At 39.5% G+C, this 23,411-nt stretch overlaps 1 protein-coding gene across 1 annotated transcript in view; it reads right to left on the bottom strand.

Annotated features, from left to right (window-relative positions):
* The window catches only part of GUCY1A2 (guanylate cyclase 1 soluble subunit alpha 2), a 167,700-nt gene that overhangs the window by 76,231 nt on the left and 68,058 nt on the right, over positions 1 to 23,411 (bottom strand). Inside the window, exon 5 of the mRNA XM_074570363.1 lies at positions 549 to 1,034. Within this exon, the coding sequence (XP_074426464.1) occupies positions 549 to 1,034 (486 nt within the window). The remainder of the gene's footprint in view (positions 1 to 548; positions 1,035 to 23,411) is intronic.

Here is a 23,411-nt window from a genome sequence, read left to right as displayed (position 1 = left end):
GTGCCGTGTCCCACTCATTCCATTGACTATGAATGGACATCTGCTCTCCCCTTCCTGTTTTTCAGTGGAAATTTAAATCTCTTATAACACTTTATTTTAGTGAATCCTCTGCTTTTTGTGGAAAAAATAAATTCTTTCAGGTGAGAGATAAGTGCCTAAACCCTAAACCATTCAAGTTTCAGCTGAAACAGAAAGTATTTCCAGGAGCTGCAGCTTGGTCTAGGATCATCACTGTGCACTTCATTACCCTTAGGACACAGTGGCTGATGTGTCACCTAAAGGAAACCAGGCTATAATACAGGAGATGTACATTCCTATAGGAAAATGGCAATATGAGGCATATATTCCCATGAGGGAACCATGATGACAGCTCAGCATCAAAGTGTTTTACTTTCAATGGGCATATTTCAGATTTTTTTTTGTCATGTGAAACAAAACTATTGCCTTTCCATTTTGATATGGAGGTCTGTAATTTAGGAAGATTGCTACCGGGATTTTTTTCTATCTTAGTTTCCATTAGATTTTGTTAATTTAACTTGAGCTATTACCTTGTAGATGTCCAGGAATCCACACTGATGGTCAAACCGTGTGTAGAGTTCGTTCAGCATGCTGATGACCTGCATGGGTGTGCACTGTGCACAGATGGCAGTGAAGCCAACAATGTCCGAGAAGAGCATGGTGACATCATCAAATTTCCTGGCCTGAACCTGCTGCCCCTGCCACAACTGCTGAGCCACTTCTTCAGGGAAAATAGAAATAAGGAGATCTACTGTTTTCTTTTTCTCCTCTTCCAGGGCTTGGTGTGTGCATTCTAGCGTTGCCTTCAGCTTATCCATTCGTTTTTTCAAGCCATCCTGGGCCTTTGCTTGTTCCCCAACCAATATGACATCGCGAGTAGCATCATGGATAGGTATGTCCGAAAGATGGAGTCCTCGGCCCATCAGTTCATCCAGTTTGTCCACACAAGGGGAACCCAGAAACAAAATCGAATTTGATTCTGGCACATGAATCATTTGTCCTTTAACTTCCATCACCTGTAAAATAAAAATAGAATTTAGAAAAGGAAAAATTGGCTGATAAATATGGATCCCCATTCTACTTTCCTCATTTTCCTCTTCGGTTAAAATGATTAACATAAACTGCAGCCTTTTATACAGAAGCCTCTTACAGTCATCTGTTGAAGTAATGAGATTCACATAGTCTCCTCGCCAAGGTGAGTCAGAAAATAGCCTATAGTGACACAAAAGTATTCCCAAATCAGACGGTAGATTCTATTTCACAATGACAATAACATATATTTCTCAGAATAGTGTGTAAATAATGCTTCAAAATTTTGCTCTTGGATGAACCTCACCTTAACATAGTAGCTCCTTCTCCGTTTCTTAGCTATAAATTATAAAAAGCACAAAATTAAAGGGAACTGACAACTATCTGAAAGCAAGTTAGTGAAATAGTGAAGTAGCCTCCATTGTTCTTCATCAGAACAGCTACTTAGTCAAATGTGGCCATATTCTAGGGGAATCAAATAAGAATAGACGTGAGAAAGAGCTGCATAGAATAATGAATGGCATGAAAATTGCGTACCAATGCTCCTATTTATTATTTGCCTTCTCATACATACAGCCGAGTTGAAGGCTGACATTCTGTTAGAGTCTGTAGATTTCTTGGTGGTAGAGATTCATGTAATTTGTATTTGCAGAACAGAAAAAGGAACAGTAGGAAAGGAGTAGCAGGTAGTTTGTCACACTGGTTTACAGATTTTCCATTTGCCTGTTAAATGACTAGATGTTTTGAATGCTGTCCAGTGGTTGATACCAATGAGGCCCTGGCTTGTTACCTCTTGCTCCATGATGGCAGTCAAGCACAAAACTACCATATTGAAATGGACATTGAAAACCAACTGTAATGATATATTTGACATTTGGGGCTACAAACGTTATGATTTTTATTAACCTACAAAAGTAACTGTCAAATACTGCAAAGGCACATTTCTCACATGAATATAGTATTTAAAAAACAAACCCAAACAAATACAAAACTAAGATGAATGTGTTTTGTTTAAGCAGAAAATAATTAAATTGGATAAAATGGATCTCCTTGTAAATATAGTCTGCCATAGCCTTTGCCATGAAAAACAATCATAGTTAATGTTTGCATTCCAGGACTGCACAAAGACTAGGTTAATACTGTGCTAGGTGATCTGAAAAAACCACAGTCCTTACCCCAAGGATCTCATAGTCAAAACAAGCACAATGCACAAACCTTTTGCATCTAAGCACAGTGTTGGGCACCAGAATGCCTTAAATCTGTATTTTTCTATTCCACACAACCCGCTGAAATAAAAAGGTCTCCTCCAGTCATCCTTTCTTTCATTGTGTGGGCATTCCCTCACTCTCATATGATTCACTTTATCATTTAACCCTCCTTCCATCTATAATCCTCCCAAGCAAAACAGGAAAACCTCAATCAAAGAATCCAGAGGTGTCTGTAATAACGATGTGCTTTAAGTGTCCGGAGGCCTGAAAACTTCGGCTGAGCTGACAGCTACCCCTACATGGTACCTTCCATGTTTGGGGGAAGCTCCTGTTTCTATTAGGACTTCTTACATGAGATAATATGCTGTCATTGCAGATCCTACTGTCAATATGGGGACTGAGCCTGTCCTGTCCCCATGCCCCTCTGCCTCCATACCCCACCCTGCTAGCAACCCGACAGATGTAACTTCTGATGCCGGCCTGGGAACTCAGCAAATGAAAGTAAATGAAAGTAATTTAAATTGTCAATTTTCCTAATTTATATTCCTGCACACCTACTAACATTTACATTTCTAAGCCTTGTTTCCTCAGCTTCACTCTGGGACAGCCATCTCTGCGAGAAAGCTAGTCAGCCACCTAGATGGTCAGATTTAATGCTCCAAGACTAATTGTTCTTTTTAATTTTTAAAACATATGGCTCCCCTGCTCAAAGCATGAGGAAAATAGGTGCTTTCTTCATGCATGCAGCCTCACACTTTGAAAGGGCACATACAAAATTGTTTTAACTCTGAAGTACAAATTGCCAAATGTGAAATACATGGCATGGCATTTCTAAATTCTCTCCCTATTTTGTTCCCTTTTGCCAGAGAGTTTTTCTGTTTTCTGTTCCTAGAACTTCACCTGTGTGCAAAATAAATGTATCTCATATTACCACTTCTTTCTTCCACCTCCAGGTGAAAACAGGGTGTCAGCTCAGGAGAAGAGAGTGTGACCACAGACCCTGGCTGAGCCAGCCTGGCCTGGGGGTGGGCTGCTTGTCAGCAAGGCAAGGCACCTGGCTTGGGGCCGTGTTTCTTCCGTGAACCTGCTGTGAGACCAGAAGAAAATTAATGCATCCCTCTGTGCTCCTGCTTCGCCTTTGTCAATTTGAGGTGTTAAACTCTTTGATGTGATTTCTGTCTGTGTGAATATATTGTGCCAACCTTCCCCGGGTGGATTCTTCTCAGAAAACACTGATTGAGTGAACAACGTACTAAACAGGCACACTGGAGTCCTCTGCTCTGCTTCTGGGTAACCCCAGGCAAATTATCAACTCTGAGTGCTTATTTGGTCTTTCAGCACGGCAGGAACAATAATATTGACCACCCTATAACACACTTTGAGACTTATGTGTGAGAAGCAATAGAAGACACAGACAATCCTGAAAATGCCTAACTAATAATAACCTGTTCTTCTGCCCAAGTGAGCTGAGACCCTGCTTCAACAAGGTTTCTAGAGTAATTTTAGAAACTTTCGCAAATATATTCTCCCTACACAACTGCTTAGTTTCCTGAAAATGTCAAAGGATGAGTGCTATTTTGACTTTATCCTCTGAATATTATTATCATTTGCTCTGCTTAACAGGAATTGTTGATGTTTCCTATCACTCCTTTCATGTTCATTAATGATTCTGATGTCCTGCTCTCTCTTGATGACTGAGGGGGTTTTTTAGAAACTAGCCTGCTAGTCTCTTCAAGTTGCCAAATCAGGGACCTGGACAGCAAAGGCAAAGCTGCCCCAGTTTGCCTGGAGAGAAACACTCAGGTCTTGTAAAGCACAACCATAGAGAAGAGCTCTTCACAGTTTTTGAAAAGCCCTTTCCTTTCCAAAGAAGTTTCTGAGATGATTCGAACTTTTTCTAGAGGACTTCAGCCTGCAACTGTGATCCAGCATAACCTCCACCTCTTTTCTTTGGACTCTCTCGCCTCTTATATCCTTCATTTAAAGTGTAACTGAATGAAACGAGATATCAGATTTGCCTGAAGCTTGCCATAGCAAGTCACACCTCTGGGCATCTCCCCATAGATGGATTGCTTTACACCCAGGCTGTAAGCCTACAGGCAATCAGGATTACCTCATCTATCTTTCTTGTAAACAGGGAAAGATTGAAACATTTCTGCCATCAGTTGTATTTCATTACTGCTACATTTCATTGCTTTCTTGTCTCTTTAATTATAGTCTCACTGAATAAAATAAGAATAATTCCACTGTTTTCAGAGGACATTCTCCTCACCTACAGTGGTATAAGAGAACATTTTGAAATTAGCAATAACATGTCATATTTTACAGGATTACGTTGCTGTGAAATGATGGTGCAGCCTCAGTAGCTCCAGAATGAAAACTAAAAAACCCATTGCTGAATTTTACTTTCACTGCAAACCCACTGCAAAGAAAGGGGAGCAAACAGAAGAGGCCCTGCTTCTCAGGGACTCCTTCAGCCTCTCTCCCCAAAGGCCCACCCAGGGAACACAGACCGACTCCACAGCTGCTGTTTGAGAACATGAGAGAGTCTCCCACTGTGCTGTACACCAACAGCTACTTCATTAGGTACGCAATATCCAACACTCCGCGTGCTCTGGATGCGTGCCACCCTAAGATTAAGTATGGATCAAAAGCTTATGAATCAAATGTCAACTCCACTGCCTAGTCTTTAAGGAAAAGCATGGGGCAAAGCCTCTTTTGTTGAACTGATGGAAAACAGTACTTCTCTGTACAGACAGCTGTTTTGGAATAGTGTACACAATTTCTGGAAAATATTAAGGGAAATACGAGGTAGTATTTTTGAGAAAGAATTGGGGGCTTAAAAAAATAATTTTCTTCATCATTGGTCCAGGCCATGTATTCTGCAGCCTCTGCAATCCACAAATTTTAATGGAGTTGGTGCTTTGACATTGATCAGTACATAATCCCTTCCGAGCTATGATTATAGCCTTCTTTTTTTAGTTTTGTTTGGTTTTTTTTTTTAATTAGGAGTGGGTTATGAAACTTACAATGCTAGGCCACACTTTTGCAAACAGTTACACATGCACGCTTGACTTCATACAATGAACAACTTCAATGAGAATAAACAAATCTGCGTCTTTCACAGGCCCATAATTATTTAGAGGACTAGGAAGACTGGGGGAAAATCAGCTTATGACAAATCAACCTGGACACCGTCATTACTTCAAGGTAGAGAGAAAATAACATAAGTCAGAAAAAAAAAAAAAAAAGCATCACTGCACACTGAGGATGAGAGTACAGGGTGACTTCTAAAAAGGTGAGCCAGCTGGTATCCTAAATTTTAAAACAGCTAGGTTCAGTTCTCTGAATGTCCTATAGAATACATGGCAGTGTCTCAGCAACATTTACAGAAAGATATTCCAAAGTATTTGAGCAATTAGGGGCTTAAGGGATTTTGTGAGCACTGGACAAGGGAACAGGACACTTCCAGAAAGAAATGTAATGACTCTACTTGTCATGTTTCCAGATGACACATAGAATCATAGAATCATAGAATCATAGAATTGTTGAGGTTGGAAGGGACCTTTAAGATCATCGAGTCCAACCTTTAGCCTACCCTGACAAGAGCCACTTCTAAACCGTGTCCCTCAGTGCCCCATCTACCCTTTTTTTAAACACCTCCAGAGATGGTGAATCCACCACCTCCCTGGGCAGCCTATTCCAATGTTTAATAACCCTTTCAGTGAAAAGATCTAGAAGAAGAGCTGCAAGTATGATGGAAGGCACTGGAAATAAAAAATCTCTTAAAGAGAAATGAGCTAAAACCAGGATTCAAAACAGGGACAATGAACATGCCTAGGCAGAAATAATCAAGAGCAAAAAATACAGGCAGGCTATCAGTTCCTAAGAAGATGGCCCAGAGTCCACAGAATGGAACAGATGAATGTAAGCCAACAAGTTATTAAGAAAGAAAACACTGTACATGATTATGTAAACAAGAAAATAGCTTGAAAAATACAGTATGTAATCCTTCTGCTCTGACCACCAGTGTTCAGGCCCCAGATGGGCAAATCTGCTCCTGTTTGGTATAAAAAAGAGGTGGATCAATTAGAGAGAGTCTGGTGAAGAGTAATGAATGTGATGAAAGGTCTAGAAAAATATGACCTACAAAAAAATTTGAAAAAATCTGATGGTTTACCCCAAAGAAGAAAAATCTCAGGGATATGAAACCCTTCAAACACACTAAGAAGTGATGCAGAGAAGTCAGACTGTTCTACAAATCCAGTGAGAAAAGCTTTGCAGAAAAGGATCTGAGGGTCCTGGTGTACACCAAGTCAAACATGAGCCAACAACGGGCCCTCAACATCAAAGGCTAACAGTACTCTGGGCTCCATTAGGAGGAGTGCTGCAGCTGGTGAAGGGAGGTGATCCTTCCCCTCTGCTCAGCACTGGTGAGGCCACACCTGGAATGCTATCTCCAGTGCTGGGCTCCCCAGTACAAGAGAGACATGGACATGCTGGAAAGTATCCAGTGAATGGCCACAAAGATGATTAATGGACTGGAGCATCTCTCCTATGAGGAAAGGCTGAGAGAGTTGAGACTGTTTAGGCTAGAGATGAGAAGGCTCAGGAGAATCTTATCCATGTACATAAATACCTGAAGGGAGAGTGCAAAGATGACTGAGACAGGCTCTTTTCAGTGGTGCTGAGAGAAGGGATCAGAGGCAATGGGCACAAATTGAAACTCAGGAGATTCCCTATGAACATCAGGAAACACTTTTTTTAACTGAGGGTGACTGGTACAGGTTGCCCAGTGAGGTTGTGGAGTCTCCATCTGTGGAGACATTTGCATGGTCCTGGGCAAGAGACTCTAGGTGGCCCTGCTTGAGCAGGGGGTTGAACCAGATGACCTGCAGAGGTCCCTTCCAACCTCCACCTTCTGTGACTGTGAAATGAACAAGTAAAAGGCTCAAATTAGAAAAAATGAGTTTCATGTGGGATATTCTCCTATTCATAGGGACTGTGAGACTGAAAACATCAAGTGGTGAGATAGAGTCTCCATTACTGGAGATTCGTGAGACCTGCCAAAGGTGATCAATCTTCCTGGGAAGCAGAGGGATGAACCAGTGACTTAACAGAAATCTATGTGGAAACAGGAAGGAGAGAGGTAGGAAGGTATCATTTTGTCTTCAAACAAAAACTACACAACTTATTTCTGGGATAATTAACGTAGTGCAAGTGTGGATAATGTGGAATTCTTTGCTTCACTCAGTTTACAACTAACTAGTTGTTCCTCTTTCTACAGGAAACAACAGAAACAGATTCTTCTGGAGTAAAATTCATGTGATCTATGTGAGACACCTAAATCAGGGTTGTATGAATCATGTCCCATGTGTAGAAATACCTACCTTTCTCTGTTGTAAAAGGAGCACAAGGCTTGGACATAAATGCCTACACTGATCAGATGAGTCTACCCCCTATCAGAACAAATTTACTTCATGGCAGTAAAGATATTCCTGTGTATTTAAAGACACCTAAATGCCATTATGTAAGTACATTGAGGGAAGTACATGTATAAGTCCTCTATTGGTCTAACAGATTTCTATTTTAAATGCTCCAAATCTCAATTCAATTAGTTAAAAAAAACTTGACTGTTAAACAAAAACATGCCCGTAAAGTTAACTCTGCTGTGTGGTTGGCTGACCACCAACACAGGCAGAACACAACTCTGACCTTCAACAGATAAAAAGGAACAGCCATTGCAACCTCTTCAATACTCCAGCTCTGCTTGTAGAGTGGGGTAAGTGAAAGCCACAGACAGCAGAACTAACTGTGGAGAAAGATCCATGCACATAAGAAAAATTTACATTCAAATGAAAAGCCCTGATTTGCTATCTTATGACAAAAAAAGCATCTAAACTCAATATAAAAAACATGATGAAACACCAGCTTCCATTACACCTATGTTTAATTGACAAAGCTAAGAGAAATATATATCATCTCCACAGAAATGAAAAATATTTTTTCAATCGGTGCCCTATGCAATTGAATAAACTAGTCAGCATTCACTCAGCACAACTCAGGATGTGCTCGGGTTCTTGCAAACGTATAACTCTCAGAATTTGCTTACAAGTATGGATTTCCAGCTCAATGCATTGTCAAAAGAACATTATTCCCCACAGTAGCAAAGTGACTGTTATAAATTTCTGGTTATTTATAGAAATCTCTGGGGTGTTACATAATGTGCAACAGTCTCCAGACCAAAGTGAGCAAATTTAACATTTTCTGTACATCGTAAATACCTTGTGAACATAGAATGACAGCAATATTTGAGGGAACCCACCTGTAGGAAACACAAAACTTTGGTGGGAATACATTCATGTTCTATAATGTAGAAGAGTGAGAGTGATAATGAGAGAACCATTAAAATCCTTCAGTTGTAAACTTGGACCTCCAAAGTGATTTCTTGATATCAAAAGAGTAAGAGTGTGGCAGATTAAAAGCAAACAAATTAGGGTTAGATAGGACCTTCTCCACATCAAGCACAGGTTATGTATGGCGAATCAAAGCATGGGGCCATTTGTAGGTAAATGTGAAAGGGGAAGAGGCAAAGGCTCCCTCCTTTGCACATTACTCTGTCAAACAACTAGAGAAACGAAAGGAAATGGTGGATTACACCTGAAAAGAACACGACAATTTACACTTTCTCCTTTCTTTCTCCAAGACACAGAAATTTCTTTTAAGGTGGTACTCCAGACTGATCCTTGGATAAATACGAGATAAATCTAGCCCTGAGGCATAAAAATCAAGGGAAGATGATTCCTTCGAAGGAACCCCTTTCTTCACAAGGTAGCAAAGAGCCATAACTCAACCCTATGTGTGCCTGAGTCAGTTCCCCTGATGGATGCTCCCAAGCAGAGGAGTGGGTGAACTCAACATGGCAGATGGACAGAGCAGCCTGACAAGGTGCTGGTGCCAGGCTGCATGGCATGGAGGAACTAAAGACAGTTGCTAAAACAAGAGGAAGAAACTCCCCAGTCATTCCAAGATCATTTCAAAATGCCTTTTAAAGTCAACACACTGAGATTAGATCGGAAATTATTTTTCATGAATAAATAACTTCATATACTTCAAAAGGATGTGTCAGGGTCCTGAAGGCACCATCGGCCTGACCGCCCTTGCCCAGTCTCCCAGGGCTCCTCCTGTGCTGCCCACTGCCCAGGACCCCTTGTCAGTCCTCTGGGGCTGTCAGTCCCTGCCCCAGCGATGCTGCAGCAGGACCGATCTCCAGCTCCCACAGCCCTGCTCTGCCCGGCCATAGGCCACACTTGTCCCGTTCCCATACCCACGGAGGTCCCACAGCCCATGGGTCCTGGCACCCCGGGAGCCTTGGCATGGTAGATTTTTAAACTTTGATAATACGCCTCTCTGCTGCTTCACTAACAGTTAGGATACCCTATGCAGATATACAGCTATCCAATTTAACCAACAACACAGAGTTACAAATTTACAGCATCAGGGCTAAAAAAATCTATTTGCACTAGTCAGGAGCAGAGCAGTGACAACAATTTTTAGGAAAATGCCCATTGGTTTAGCTTAAGATCTTTCTCTGTGATGCTCTGATTAGATGGCTGCTGGCAATCAGGTGGAGCTGGCCTGGCTCTTCATGGATCGTGGTGTTTAGAAACTGTAGGATTTCTGCTCTCAGGCCAGTACACGGCACCTGAAGTTTTGAACTGTAGGACCTCCATGCAACCTCTCAGTGAGATTTATATTCTTGACAAAGTTTAAAATGGACAGCAGGATTAACTGCTCTGAGAAGCTGCAGATTCTGGGGAGATTCCAGTTTATTTCACCATTTTTATATAATTTTGAGTCAGCCAAGAGCCTTTTTAAAAAACTCCTGAAAACAAGAAACCCTGCTGCTTGACAGGAACTATGAGAACAGTTGTGGCAATAAATATGCTCCAAATGGAAGGTTCCCAAGCCATGCACTTGTATTAATTTTGCATTTCAACAAAAGCAAAATGCATTTTTTGTACTTACAACCCCCCCCAGTTTGATTACAACAAATCAATCAAAATTTAAGGGAACCTTCTCATATTTAATATTCATTTATGTAAGACAAGCGGAAGAGAATTACACTACATCCAATGAATGTATGTTAAACACTACTTCTTATTTTAAGTGTTTCCTGGGAAAAATAAAGGGATTATTTTTTGTTGCATTTTTCTTCCCATTTTAGAAAAGGGATGTAGAAGGAGAAAACAAGTACATAACATTTGAGAAAGTAATTAAAGCTCTCTAAAAAGTTGGTTCTTCAGTTCAAAGGAATTTCCATTACCCTGATAAGGCAGTGAGGTGGAGGGTGCACAAATGTACATTCAGTTTGCTAACTTCACAGACACGCTTGTTACAATTAAGTTAGCTAAAATCATTATGCCGAATTAATAGGTATAGACCCTAATACAATACTTTTCATGTCTTCTTCTACATCTGCTTATATTTTAAGAACATTCACATGCATTGTTTTTTATAATATCATTTATAATATTACTCCTTGACTTCCAAACCTTTCTTCTATGCATGAACCTTTCAATGTACTTAGTCAAAAGAAAATGTTGTAAATCTTCTAGCAAAGTTATGACCCTCATATTTTACTTTTGGTGGGGTGGGGGCAGAGGGAAGAAAGAATCTATGGAAAAATGAAACTGTGGATTCAGTTGTTGACTCCTGGAGAGTACATGATAAGCCCACAGCTCCTGCCCCAAAAGCAGATCCGAGGATCTGTACCACAGGCCAGACCCCAGCAGGATGGGTGTTTGTGGGGGTAAGCTCAACACACATAACAGCGAGTCTCTGGCTTGCCACTGGCTTTAATGGTGGCTGGGCTGGTCCTTACCGCATCAGCCTTTACACACACAGCCCTGAACATGCTGGATTACAAGCAGAAAATTCCACTTCTGAATAGAAGATAATGTACCATCATTAAGTACCTTTGTCTGCTCCACTGCACGTTTGAAACCTTGTGTCTCTCTTCTTTTTTTGGAAATTACCTTACAAAGTAGCATAATTACCAGCATCCAGAGCAAGGTAATGCTCAGCACATTCCACTAGACACAGTTTTACAAAAGGCAAAGCATCTGCAGGGAAATCTTTTTATTGTATGTCCAATATAAATTAATAAGAATAATTTAAGATTGCCTTTAAGTTACAACACTTTGTTGTTTTAAAACAAACATGTAATTTTATTTTTACCTTTTGTTTATATCACAAACCCAGCATCAAAGATCTTTCAATTTGTTTTGAATTATTCAACCAAAAAAAAATAAGAACAGTTGAGTTACGCAGCAGCAGCAGTAGCTGATTAAAAGGCACTAAAGGATGAGCAAAATCCTTCCTATAGCTGTAAAATTCATCCTGTTCTATACATCTGGACTTTTTTTTTTTTTTGGTAGTGCAGCTGCCATACAGCAGTGTGCAGTAATACCAGGGGAAAAAGATTACCAGGGGCTGAAATTCCTCTGGAGACCCTACTCTGAACTGGGTCCTTCTTTGCTTTATGTTCTGCAAACACACTGCATCGCACCTTTGCTTTTCTGCTGAGCTTACACTGCAACATTCTTCACTTAGCACTCAGGATAATGACACAAGTAAGATCACCAAGACTATCTATCTGGTTAAAAATAAATGCTACATATATGCACGTGATCAAAACTCTAATTATCTCATGCCTGTAAAGACCGTTATAATTGACAAATATTATTGGTTAGTTTGTTAAAGACATATTTGTATTTATTTCTATAAATGTCAACCAAGCAAGATTATGGGGGAATGTGCCAGTACACTGAAGGCAGTGGAAAGGCTCCCACTTTCCACAGCATTGTTATTTTTTGGATTAGTTCCTACCGTTGTCACCATAAGATTTGTGCAGGTGCACAAATCAGTCCTTCACCTAATCCTTCCACTAGCAGTATTCAGCTCCTAGCAAAAGCTTCTGGTATGAACATGATCTGTCCCAGCTGCCTGAGACAGCCTGCTAGCAGAAAGTACTTTTAGTCATTCTGTGATATTTCTTGCTAAATATTTTTCTTTCCCTGACCCAGGTTAGTTTGTTTCTTTGTGGAAATTTTTTTTATCAAAATGCAATGAAATGGTTAAATGAGAATATATGTTTATTCATGAGAACAGCAGGCAGTGAGCAGCAGAAGCAGCTTTCCCCTTTGATCTGTGCAGAACAGATATATATAGCAACCATTAAGAGATGTGACATTTCATCACCAACCTAGGTATCTTAAAATTCCTGTGATTAAAAGATCTCTTAGCCCATGCACTAACTAGCTTGCAGACATTTTTCTCCTTTAGGACTTACAGGCTCCAATTCTTTCCTGATTTCATCTTAAGTACACAAATTTGCTCTCAATTTCTGCCAGCACCACACCAAGGAAACTGATTAGATGTGGAGGCCTCTGTTGGTATTTTTACTTTGTTTTTCTCTTTATTACCCCCTATATCAAGTACTTTTGCAGCTTTGATAAAAGACTCTATCATTAGAATTTGATATTGAGATTAATCAATTCTGATCTCTTGGTGCAGTATAAATTTTCAGAACACCAGAAGAAGAAATTTCTTCTTTTCCCAGTCCAGTCATTCTTAAGTCAGATATAATTAGAAAGCCATTCTATCTCTCACCAAAGCCATTGTAAAGATATCCAGCTGGTTTTAGTGGGAACTGTACCAGGCCTTTAAAATTAAATTTTCCATATTTTTCTTAAAAAGGTTGAATTCCTTTCAGAATGTTCAACACAATACATTACAGCATTAGGAGACCTTTCATCCGTAACTTTCTATTAGCTACCATATTTAACATGCACCAGTATAAGACAATCTTCATGTGGCACCTCTTACACGCCATGTCAAAGACCTGAATTTGGGAAGAATGCATTGGCCTGGTTTAGTAGTCCCAGGTTAAGGGTGGCATTTTTAACAAAACCCACAATGTTTTTATTTTACAACCAATCAAGAAGTTAAAAGCAAACAAAAACATTAAAAGACCTTTAACTTAATTTTAAATAGAACATGTATAGAGTGTGAGAGAGAGAGCCAGATGCAGTGAATATTCACATTTCTGTATGCATTAAAATATCCGTCTAGCTTCCATTTTCTTCATTGCAATTAATTCATTTGTCCTTGAAATGGTAGCGAAGGAAATGAAAAGAATTACATGGAAAGTGGTATTTTAAAACCAAAACATGATCTCTGTTGCCATGATTATTCTAGTGCAAATTGAAGAAAGCAGTATAAACCAAGTTGCTTCTATGACCCGCATTGACAAGAGAGAAACATGAAGTTGTCCTCGAGGTCTTAGCTGCTCAGCATTGCTACCTAGGGTCCACCAAAGCCTGGAGGAAGGTTGATCCTTCAAATGCAAAGGTACGGTGCAAGTGTGAGTGTGGATGCAAATGGGAGACCCAGCTGCTACAGTGAAGAACAAGAAGATCGGTCTAAAAATGTTACGAACTGCTGCCTTAGGAAGCTTCCCGCTCAGCTTGCAGATTTCTGCCCTTGGGTACCTCAGGTGAGGGTTGCAAAACTGCTCAGTACTTGCTGTGTGTAGGCAGACTACGAGCCAGCCCAGCCCCAGAAAGCACAGGACGCAGCCCTAGCCCAGCGCTCCGCCTCGGGTGAAGCTCCCTGCTGAGAAGCAGAAAATAATTGCTCAGGCATAGCACCACGCTAACACAGCTACCTGGCTTTTGGGTCAGGGCCAACTTACCCATGACAGGCTGAGAGACTGAGCGGAGATAATGAAAAGCTGTCTGTACACACATTGACAGGACCATCTTCATCTAATTTATGCAAATACTGACCTGCAGCTAGTTTGGAACTGTGAATTCCCTAAAGGGCAGAGCACTCGATGAGCTCCCCAGTTTTCAGCATTTTGACTCCTATGGTTCTTTGCGTGTTAAAGCCTTTAGGTCAAAAATCCCTATTTCAAAACTCAGTTTTAAAAATAAGATCTAGATGCCTTTCAAAATTTCACGCTTTGTATATCAGTTCCCTTTGGAAGAGTCAAAAGCACTTTCCTTCTCACACAATAGTCCCCCGTACTATTGACTGTGAAGGTTTTAAACAGTTCCTGGAGTATTTTGTTGTAAATATACAAAACCAACAACAACCAAAACCAAAACAGAACAAAACAACAACCAAAACCAAAAACATTATAAGAAGATCCTTCTGAGTCTAAGTGCATGAAAAATGGGAAAGGAATTCCTTCAGGAGCTAAAGTGATCCTGACACTGCTGAGAGAAGGGCACTGATTAGATTACTGCTCCACATTCAGCAACCTCATTTTGTATCACATCTCAACAAAGGCGATTAAACCCAACTAACAGTCCTCTCTCAGTGCTGTCTGATAGAAATATGAAGCTGTGTGCTGTATTTGCAAAGGCAGTGGATAGTTACATAGAATCATAGAATGGTTTGGGTTGGAAGGGACCTTAAAGATCATCCAGTTCCAACTGCCCTGCCATGGGCAGGGACACCTCCCACTTGACCAGGCTGCTCGAAGCCTCATCCAGCCTGGCCTTGAACACCACCAGGGATGGGGCATCCACAACTTCTCTGGGCAACCTCTTCCAGTGTCTCACCACCCTCACAGTAAAGAATTTCTTCCTAATATCTAAGCTAAATCTCCTCTTTTTCAGTTTGAAACCGTTACCCCTCATAACCACTACACTCCCTCATAAAGAGTCCCTCCCCATCTTTCCTGTAGACACCCTTTAGGTACTGGAAAGCTGCTATAAAGTCTCTACAGAGCCTTCTCTTCTTTTCTCTAGTCTAAATAATGCCAACTCTTTCAGCCTGTCTTCATATCTCCATAGGAAAGGTTCTTCAGCCCTCTGGTCATCTCGGTGGCCCTCTGCTAGACCACCAACAGGTCCATGTCCTTCTTATGTTGAGGGCCCCAAATCTGGACTCCAGGTGGGGTCTCACAAGAGCGGAGTAGAGGGGCAGAATCACCTCCCTTGACCTGCTGGCCCCACTTCTTTTGATGCAGCGCAGCATATGGTTGGATTTCTGGGCTGCAAGTGCACATTGAGAGCTCATGTTGAGCTTCTGAGCTTGGGGTTATTCAGTCTGGAGAAAAGAAAGCTCTGAGGAGACCTTATAGTGGCCTACCAGTATCTTAAGGGGGCCTACAAGAAAGCTGGGGAGGGACTTTTTAGGATGTCGGGTAATGGTAGGACTAGAGGGAATGGATTAAAAACTAGAGATGGGTCAATTCAGACTGGACGTTAGGAAGAAGTTCTTCACCATGAGGGTGGTGAGACAGTGGAACAGGTTGCCCAGAGAGGTGCTGGAAGCCCCATCCCTGGAAGTTTTTAAGGCCAGGCTGGATGGGGCTCTGAGCAACCTGATCTAGTGGGAGATGTCCCTGCCCATGGCAGAGGGGTTGGAACTAGATGATCTTTGAGGTCCCTTCCAACCCTAACCCTAACCCTTCCAACCCTATGATTCTCATTAAGCAACATCCCCAAGTCCTTCTCCTCAGGGCTGTTCTGAATCTACTCTCCGCCCAGCCTGTATATGTGCTTGGGATTGCCCTGACCCACATGCAGGACCTTCCAGTTGGCCGTGTGGAACAACATGAGGTTCGCCCAGCCCACTTCTCAAGCCTGTCAAGGTCCCTCTTGGCATGGACTAGCCAGGAAGGGGTTTTGACAATAGTTTTACGGACATACCCAAGCTCGAAGCAGTGCTGCAAATGGAAGGGGCTGATGAGCCTCCCGCTCATCACATTGTTTGAAACCAACACCACATCCAAGGACGTTATTGTAGAAATACAGACCCCTAAGTCTTTGGCTGTAATTCAGCAGTGTGTGTTCTGTGGTGTCATTGGCAAACTTCTCCCAGTGTCTGTCCCCTCCTCTTCCCAGTCCCTGCAGGGGTTATTAAGGACCCTGCCTGACCCCTGGTCATAGGAGCAGGGGGTATTAGATTCTTTTCCTTCGATAGCTCCTGAAAAAGGACCCTGCCTAGAATCTCTCATTAAAAGATCCCATGAGAAGAGCCTAAAAGAAAACAGACTCTCTTAATGGGAATTAGTTTACATTTGGTTTCTTTGGAAATCTGCAGCCTCCTGTAGTGATGATTCACCATAAGGCTAAGTTTTATTACGCATGTGTAGAACCTACTTCCTCTGACACACGTGTTTTTATTGGTTGCACTGCATTTTCATTATTTATTTGGGTTTTGCTTTACATGGCCTGTCTTGACTCATGTAAACTTATATGGTATAGACTTATTTCATTTATGTGTCCAGACACACTCATAAATACCTCCTTCAGCAAAAGTCATGATCTACTTGGACTCAACAAGCAATGAGGTCAATGTTGGGCCTAGTAATACACAATTTTGTCTTTAATTATTTTGCACCAATACCAGATACTGCTAAAGTGCTGTTATATGTAGATTTTTCCTAAACATTTACCACTGGAAATCCCATCCTCTCTTCTGAGCATTATCCATTTATGTTCCATCATACTCAAACTAACACAAACACAAAAAATAGAAACCTTTCCCTAGTTTTCAAATATAACTTGCAATATTTAACTAGACATGGTGTCCTCCAGAATGTTTAATATTTTTTTTTGTTATTTCATTATTTTTCATAATCTCTTCCTAAAGTATTAAGAGTACATAGAGCACTTTAAGGTATATTAAATGTTATTGTGTTATCAAGCTGATGATTCTATGAAACAAAATTCTAACCCTCAAAATGACACTAGTTGATGTGATAGAAAAACAGAATATAGGACCTCAGTTTCTCATGCATAATCATACGATTTATTTATAAGTTTAAATAAGTAAAAATAAGCCAATTCTCCCAAATAATCTGTTCTTGCACAGTATTCCATCAGAAGAATAATCGCCCCAAAAAAGGGACAGTAAAATTTGGCAGTTCTTAATCACACTGAAACAGCCTTTTGATTTAAATCAATGGGATTATTCACAGATCAGTTGATTTCTTTAAAAGGAGAAACTATTCTGGCATTCACTGCACAACTGAGAGAAAACGAAGATGATTACTGAGTTTCAGGTAAGAGGAAATGGCACAGAAAAGCAGACTGATGACTGCCTATTTTGGTGTTAAGACACAAATTCTCTCACAAGACAGTATGTTACCTTTTGTTTAATGAAGTTTTCCAACTGCTTTTAAAATGCATGGCTCTTCAGGAGGGATGCTTCTGAGCTGTGGCAATGAGAAGGCCTCATCTGAAGTCGTATGAAGTTAGTGGGGAGGCTAGTTTTGACAACAGCACACTCTAGGACAGAGGGTTGCAAATGAGTGGAAAATCCCTCCCTTCTCAAACGATTAAAACACATTAATCTTTTATTGGAGGAAACAAAAGATTCTAGGTTATATCTACCAACATATACTACAAGTATATATTGAGTCAGTTTATTATAATAAATGAAAACAGTCTGGCATAAACAACTCTCTGATGACATTTGTGATTTGTCAGTCATAGCTAAACAGTGTAACTAGCCATTTTCCCCAATTTCTTCCCACACATGTTTGTGAAAGGAAATAACACCCTTTGCTCAACAGGCAAGAAAATAAGGCATTGTTTACGAAAACTCATTTTGATGTATTAGTGACTTGTGAAAAGATGGAAGAATGAAATCTCTCTCTCTCTCCTTTCTGCTTCGGTTGATGGCCCCTCAGTCAATCTAAACCACCTTTTTATTTCACACACAATAACCCAACTGAAGTGTGTTAAATGACCACAGATTACCAAGGCACTTCAATTACATTTAAGGCCCCAGAACAAAAATCCTGACCTAGTGAAATAAATGACTAAACAGCCAAGTTTACTATGTAGAGAACTCCATTGCAGCTTCTTTTCTATGCTATGAAATTATACACTATTTGAAGACTGACGACAATATATAAAATACACTGCCTCTGCTTATTGCAAAGGTTCACAACATTTTGAGGCTTGTATTTCACAAAAGAAGTTAACAATTGAAGTCAACAGAAAAATTAAATCAAAGCTTATTCTGTGAAAGCTTTCACAGAATAAAAAAAATAAGAATAAAAATCTTATTCTGTGAAAGCATCACTGTCTCATTCTTGTTACACAAGTTAAAATTCCTGATTTTGTATTAAAATAAGTTCATACAAGAAATTAAAAACTTTAGAGATGCAAGATTGTTCCAAATATTTTAGTTTTTAACAGAATAAATCTTCCAGAAATAGCTTTAACATTTAATTAGTAAAAAAAAAACCTGCAAATTAATTGTTCTCTAGTGAGACTTGAAATCTGGCAGCATATCTGAGAAATATATTTTAATCTTAACTTTTTTTTCATCTTTGATGACAGTTTAATATTCAAAGCTGTTTTAGCCACACAGTTCCAACAATGCCAACTTTAGCAAGCTCTTCAGTCACCTTCAAATACAGCGTCCCCCTGAGATAAAGACTGATAGATGTATTCCTAATATTTAGAGAAAACAGTAACAGTAGCTGGTCAAAAATATCCTGGCAAAATATCTTCTTGTGTCAAGAAATCATGATTCAAGGAAAGCAAAATATTTCATGGGTATACCTTAATTAAACCAAAAGAAAAAACAAAATATGTATCCACATGGACTCAAATTCAAAACTCTTCCATCATGAGTACAAATAAAGTGATAAACTATAAAAAGAATGGCTTTATCTGCACTGAAACACACACTTTCGATCTTATTGAAAGAAAAATACTGTATTCAAAAATTTATGTTTGTCTCAAAATTTTGAAAAAGCAAGTTATATTCTTAATTTTTGAAGAAACAATTGAGAAATGTCAGAATTGTCTCAGATTAAGGAAGTTGAAGTTTTGACTATTTCTAATAAAGATAGGTAATTAAAAGATCACATTGTCTCTATGGGGCACTATACCCTGAGCTGTAATTAACAGAAACAGTTTCCTCTTCAGCAGTTATAGGCAAAAAAAGGTGGTAAGGTTGTATTACTTGAAGGCATATCTCTTACTACATATAGGCTAAGAAAATAGTATTTTCAGATATAACAATACTATCAAAATTGAAATTAGGTTCAGGTTGTAAATACGTGAATTAAATCTTGCTTTGTGATATTTGGGCCAACAAGAACAGAAATACTTCCTTCCTGATGCAGCACAGCAGACTTCTGAAAATTCATCTCAGATGAATTCTGGGCATTCCTTTCCTCTGGATATTCCTAATCAGTCCTAACTGGCATACTGCTAACAGAAACTTATTTGTTTGCTTTGGCTATATGATGCCGCACCACAGTGATTTTCCCTTCTTCATCTTCATTTTGACTGCTGCACACCTATACAGGTAACATTAGGCGATACTTTTCTTAGGTAGACCAGCAAATGTTACATGCCATGCTTTCTCATGCTGATGCTGTTCTTCTATTACTCCCATTAAACAGCCAATTCCAGGAACAGCCTGTCTCTGGCATCCTGTATCAGCTTTACACACTTTCTGACTAGCCAGGTTGAATTCCTGACACGGAAATAATGATTTTCCTATGCGTATTCATACATCAACCTTGGAATACAATGTATTCTTTCTAAAAAGATGTTGATAATGTACTTTTGTACTGGCACTATGATAACACTACAATTACAGTACTAAACTTGCTGTATTAGACTAAACCATGGTCCTTCCACTCCCCTGCCCTCTGTCTGCTATTGAGCAATACCAGACATGCCAAACTAAGTCGCGAGGGCTGCTGATGTATTTTGTGGGTGAGGAGAGGTCCTTGGGTTTATGGGATTTTTTGGAGGTGGTTTTATTGTTTGGTTTGGTTTGGGGGTTTTTTTTTCTGAGAGATATCTTGAGGTAGTCTAAAAAGCTGCTGCTTGAGGTGAGGAGGAAGAGATCAGGACTACCTAGAAAGCCAAATACCCCATTATGGGATGCTAATGACAAAGTCACGCTGGGAGATCTGAAACAGCAAAACCAAAACTTTTCTCCCAATTAAGCGGTTTTGCTGTGAGAGGTTCTCAGCTTTGCTTCGATGAAGCTAATTTTTGGTTTTCTGTAATCTGATTCTGATTTAGTCACTAATTGCTTTCCCTTTCTTATAAAACCAGATGGAGAACTCTTCAATAAGATTGCTGTTGTTGGTCTTTGTTCAACAGTGGGAGTAAAGAGTTTTTACTCTGGCCCATAGCATTAGGGGTTTCCTAATGCCTTCAGAAAATCTAGTTTCATCTCTTTGGTTACTGAATTCTCCAAGTGATCTGAGGCCAATTTCCAAATATCTTCTCTCTCATTTTACTGGTAATCAACAACAATCTGCTGTCTGTATCATCTGGCAAAAACATCTTTAATCTGGAAAGGGAGCTTGCTTTTCTAACACTTTCAGTCATCATACCTGTCTCTAGCCTGCTTTTTTTTTTTCTTTCTTTCTTATAATTCACAATAAATGTCAGCATTTAAACCTAGCAAAATAAGACTAAGGACTAAATAAGAGTAGTAATCGTAGTCTATTTACTGTAATCTGAGATTTGATTTTAACATGATTTTTTTCTCTTCATTTTAGTCTTCTTCTTACTAAACTCTGTCTTTCTTCTGAAACTTTGGATAGTGATTTCAGTAGAACAAATTTAAAATAATGCTAAGTGCAAATCCAATTTATTCTAAATCTGCAGCAGTGTAATAAAGCAGTACTTGATTTATAGCTGCTTTGACAAATTGACTCTGTTGACTGCCACCAAACTTGATGGGTTTTTCCATTCTTTGTGCAAAAACCAAAAGGAAAAGGTTTTATTGCCAAGTTTCAGTTTGATTTTCCTTAATCTTTCTTAACTTTAAGTGCCTCAATAAATATACATGTATTTCCGAACTGTGATATTTTACAGGATTCTCCTTTCTACTTCCAACTGCAAAACATGGAAAGTCCTTTAATTTGATTGATCAGAAAGTAAACCACACAAAGTCTATTGTTTCTGTAGCCAGAGATTCTTTTTTCATCTACTCTAAAAAAAGTTTCATCTGCCTCAAAAAGAATACAAGCTTCTAAAAGAAAGGTGGTCACGAGTACTAGAATGCAAAAAAAAAATAAACTGAGAAAATTAACAAAATTCTCAAAAGCAACTTCTTCTGGCCACCAAGACTGGAACTTTTTAAGAGAAATAAAATTTTGTGGGATGAAAATTAAGGCCTTTAAAATACTTCACATTCAGCATCCACCATCACACTTGCATATCTTGGTTCTCATAACCACTTTTTTTTTAACCTTACGAAAAAAAACAGAGGCACAACATTACGCACAACGTTGTGTCCCATTGGTGGATTCAGGCTCCCTCAAAGTTTTAATTTTGTTACCAACAGATCAAATTGTGATGTACTGTGTTCAGCTCTGGGGGCCCCAACATAAGAAGATGGACCTGTTGGAGACAGTCCAGAGGAGGGCCATGAAGATGATCAGAGGACTGGAGCACCTATGCTATAAGGACAGGCTGAGACACTTGGGGTTGTTAAGCCTGGAGAAGAGAAGGCTCTGGGGAGATCTTGTAGCAGCCTTCCAGTACCTAAAGGGGGCCTACAGGAGAGATGGGAAGGGACTGTTTATCAGGGAATGTAGCGATAGGACAAGGGGCAATGGTTTTAAACTGGAAGAGGAGAGATTTAGCTTAGATATTAGGAAGAAATTCTTTACTGTGAGGGTGGTGACGCACTGGCACAGGTTGCCCAGAGAAGTTGTGGATGCCCCATCCCTGGTGGTGTTCAAGGCCAGGCTGGATGGGGCTTTGAGTAACCTGGTCTAATGGAAGATGTCCCTGCCCATGGTAGGGCAGTTGGAACTGGATGATCTTTAATGTCCCTTCCAACTCAAACCGTTCTACGACTCTAGGATTCTATTTTTATTACAGTAAGCTATTCTGGATGTGTATTTCATGTTTATATTCTTTGTAGAATCTCATTTCGTTAGTGAAATGTTCATAATAAGGTATATGAAAGCAAAGACTAGAAATGAAATTCACTTCATCCTTCCTCTTGGGGAGCAAAGACAGCCTTATTAATTTGCAAAGAGAAGACAAAATTAATAAAATGGATTACTATTTAGAAAGAGTAAATATCTTTATGTATTTTAAATTATATAACCTGTAACATAATTTGGATTCAGTAACATTTATTCCATTTCTGCAGGTATGAATGTTTGGTTTATTCTGCTCTGTATGGAAGAGGATCAGGTTCTACAAAGAGAAGACCATATATTGTCTTTAAAAAAATTGGAGTAAGAAAGGATTAAATACAATAGAAGTTTCATCTTCATGTGGCTAGGAGTCCTTTCCTTTCAATCTTGGATGATTCAGGACTATATTTAATTTGTTTTCCTAATCTTCCAGCGTAATTCCTCCTTTTCTGGAACCTACGCAGTATCAAGTGTAAACAGATACACTACTAAAATGTAGTTTCTGACGCACATGTACAACCACATAACAAATCTAAACTTGGCTTGATCATCTTTTCTTGACATATTTTTGCGTATCTTCCTAAAGCAGCCTCAGTAATTACTGACATCACATGGCACAATTATGGACTTTGAATCAAAACAAAAGGCAGCAGATTGCAATAATTTTAGATGGCAATGAATCTAACATTAGATTATCAGAACTCTAATGAGAACCAAGGTGGTTTGAAATGGCATGCTCAAATCAGAATTAAATTTTGTATTCCTTTTGTAAAGATGAGTAATTTAAACTTCCTGAAAGTGTTATAAGCTCTAAATTACAAGATGTAATGGCTCTTGCCTCACAAATACCATATCAGACAGGACATACATGCTTAATTTATGTTGCATTAATTCTTGGAACATGTATACACATGGAAAACAGACAGCTAAAATATATAAATACAGAAACCTATAAAAGAGGAGCCAAGCGCATAAATCAGCGCTGCCTTTAGCTATTTTGCATATCAGAATTTACAAGAACAAAATTATCTTTTTCCCACTTTTATTGTCTGACTATATTCCAGATTTGTAAGCACAGTCTAAGCATAGTCCCTTCTTGTTTAGAAAAACTGCAGCAAAAATAAATATGTCAAGGGTCATATAAAAAATCCATGCCAAGTAAATTCTTGGCTCTAAAATGTATTAACTCAGATTGCCTGAGAGCTCCCAGA

Source organism: Larus michahellis, chromosome 1 (genome assembly GCF_964199755.1).
Source record: "Larus michahellis chromosome 1, bLarMic1.1, whole genome shotgun sequence".
Lineage (NCBI taxonomy): Eukaryota > Metazoa > Chordata > Aves > Charadriiformes > Laridae > Larus > Larus michahellis.
The sequence above is the reverse complement of the archived record's forward strand: the minus strand, read 5'-3'. Positions and strand labels throughout refer to the sequence as shown.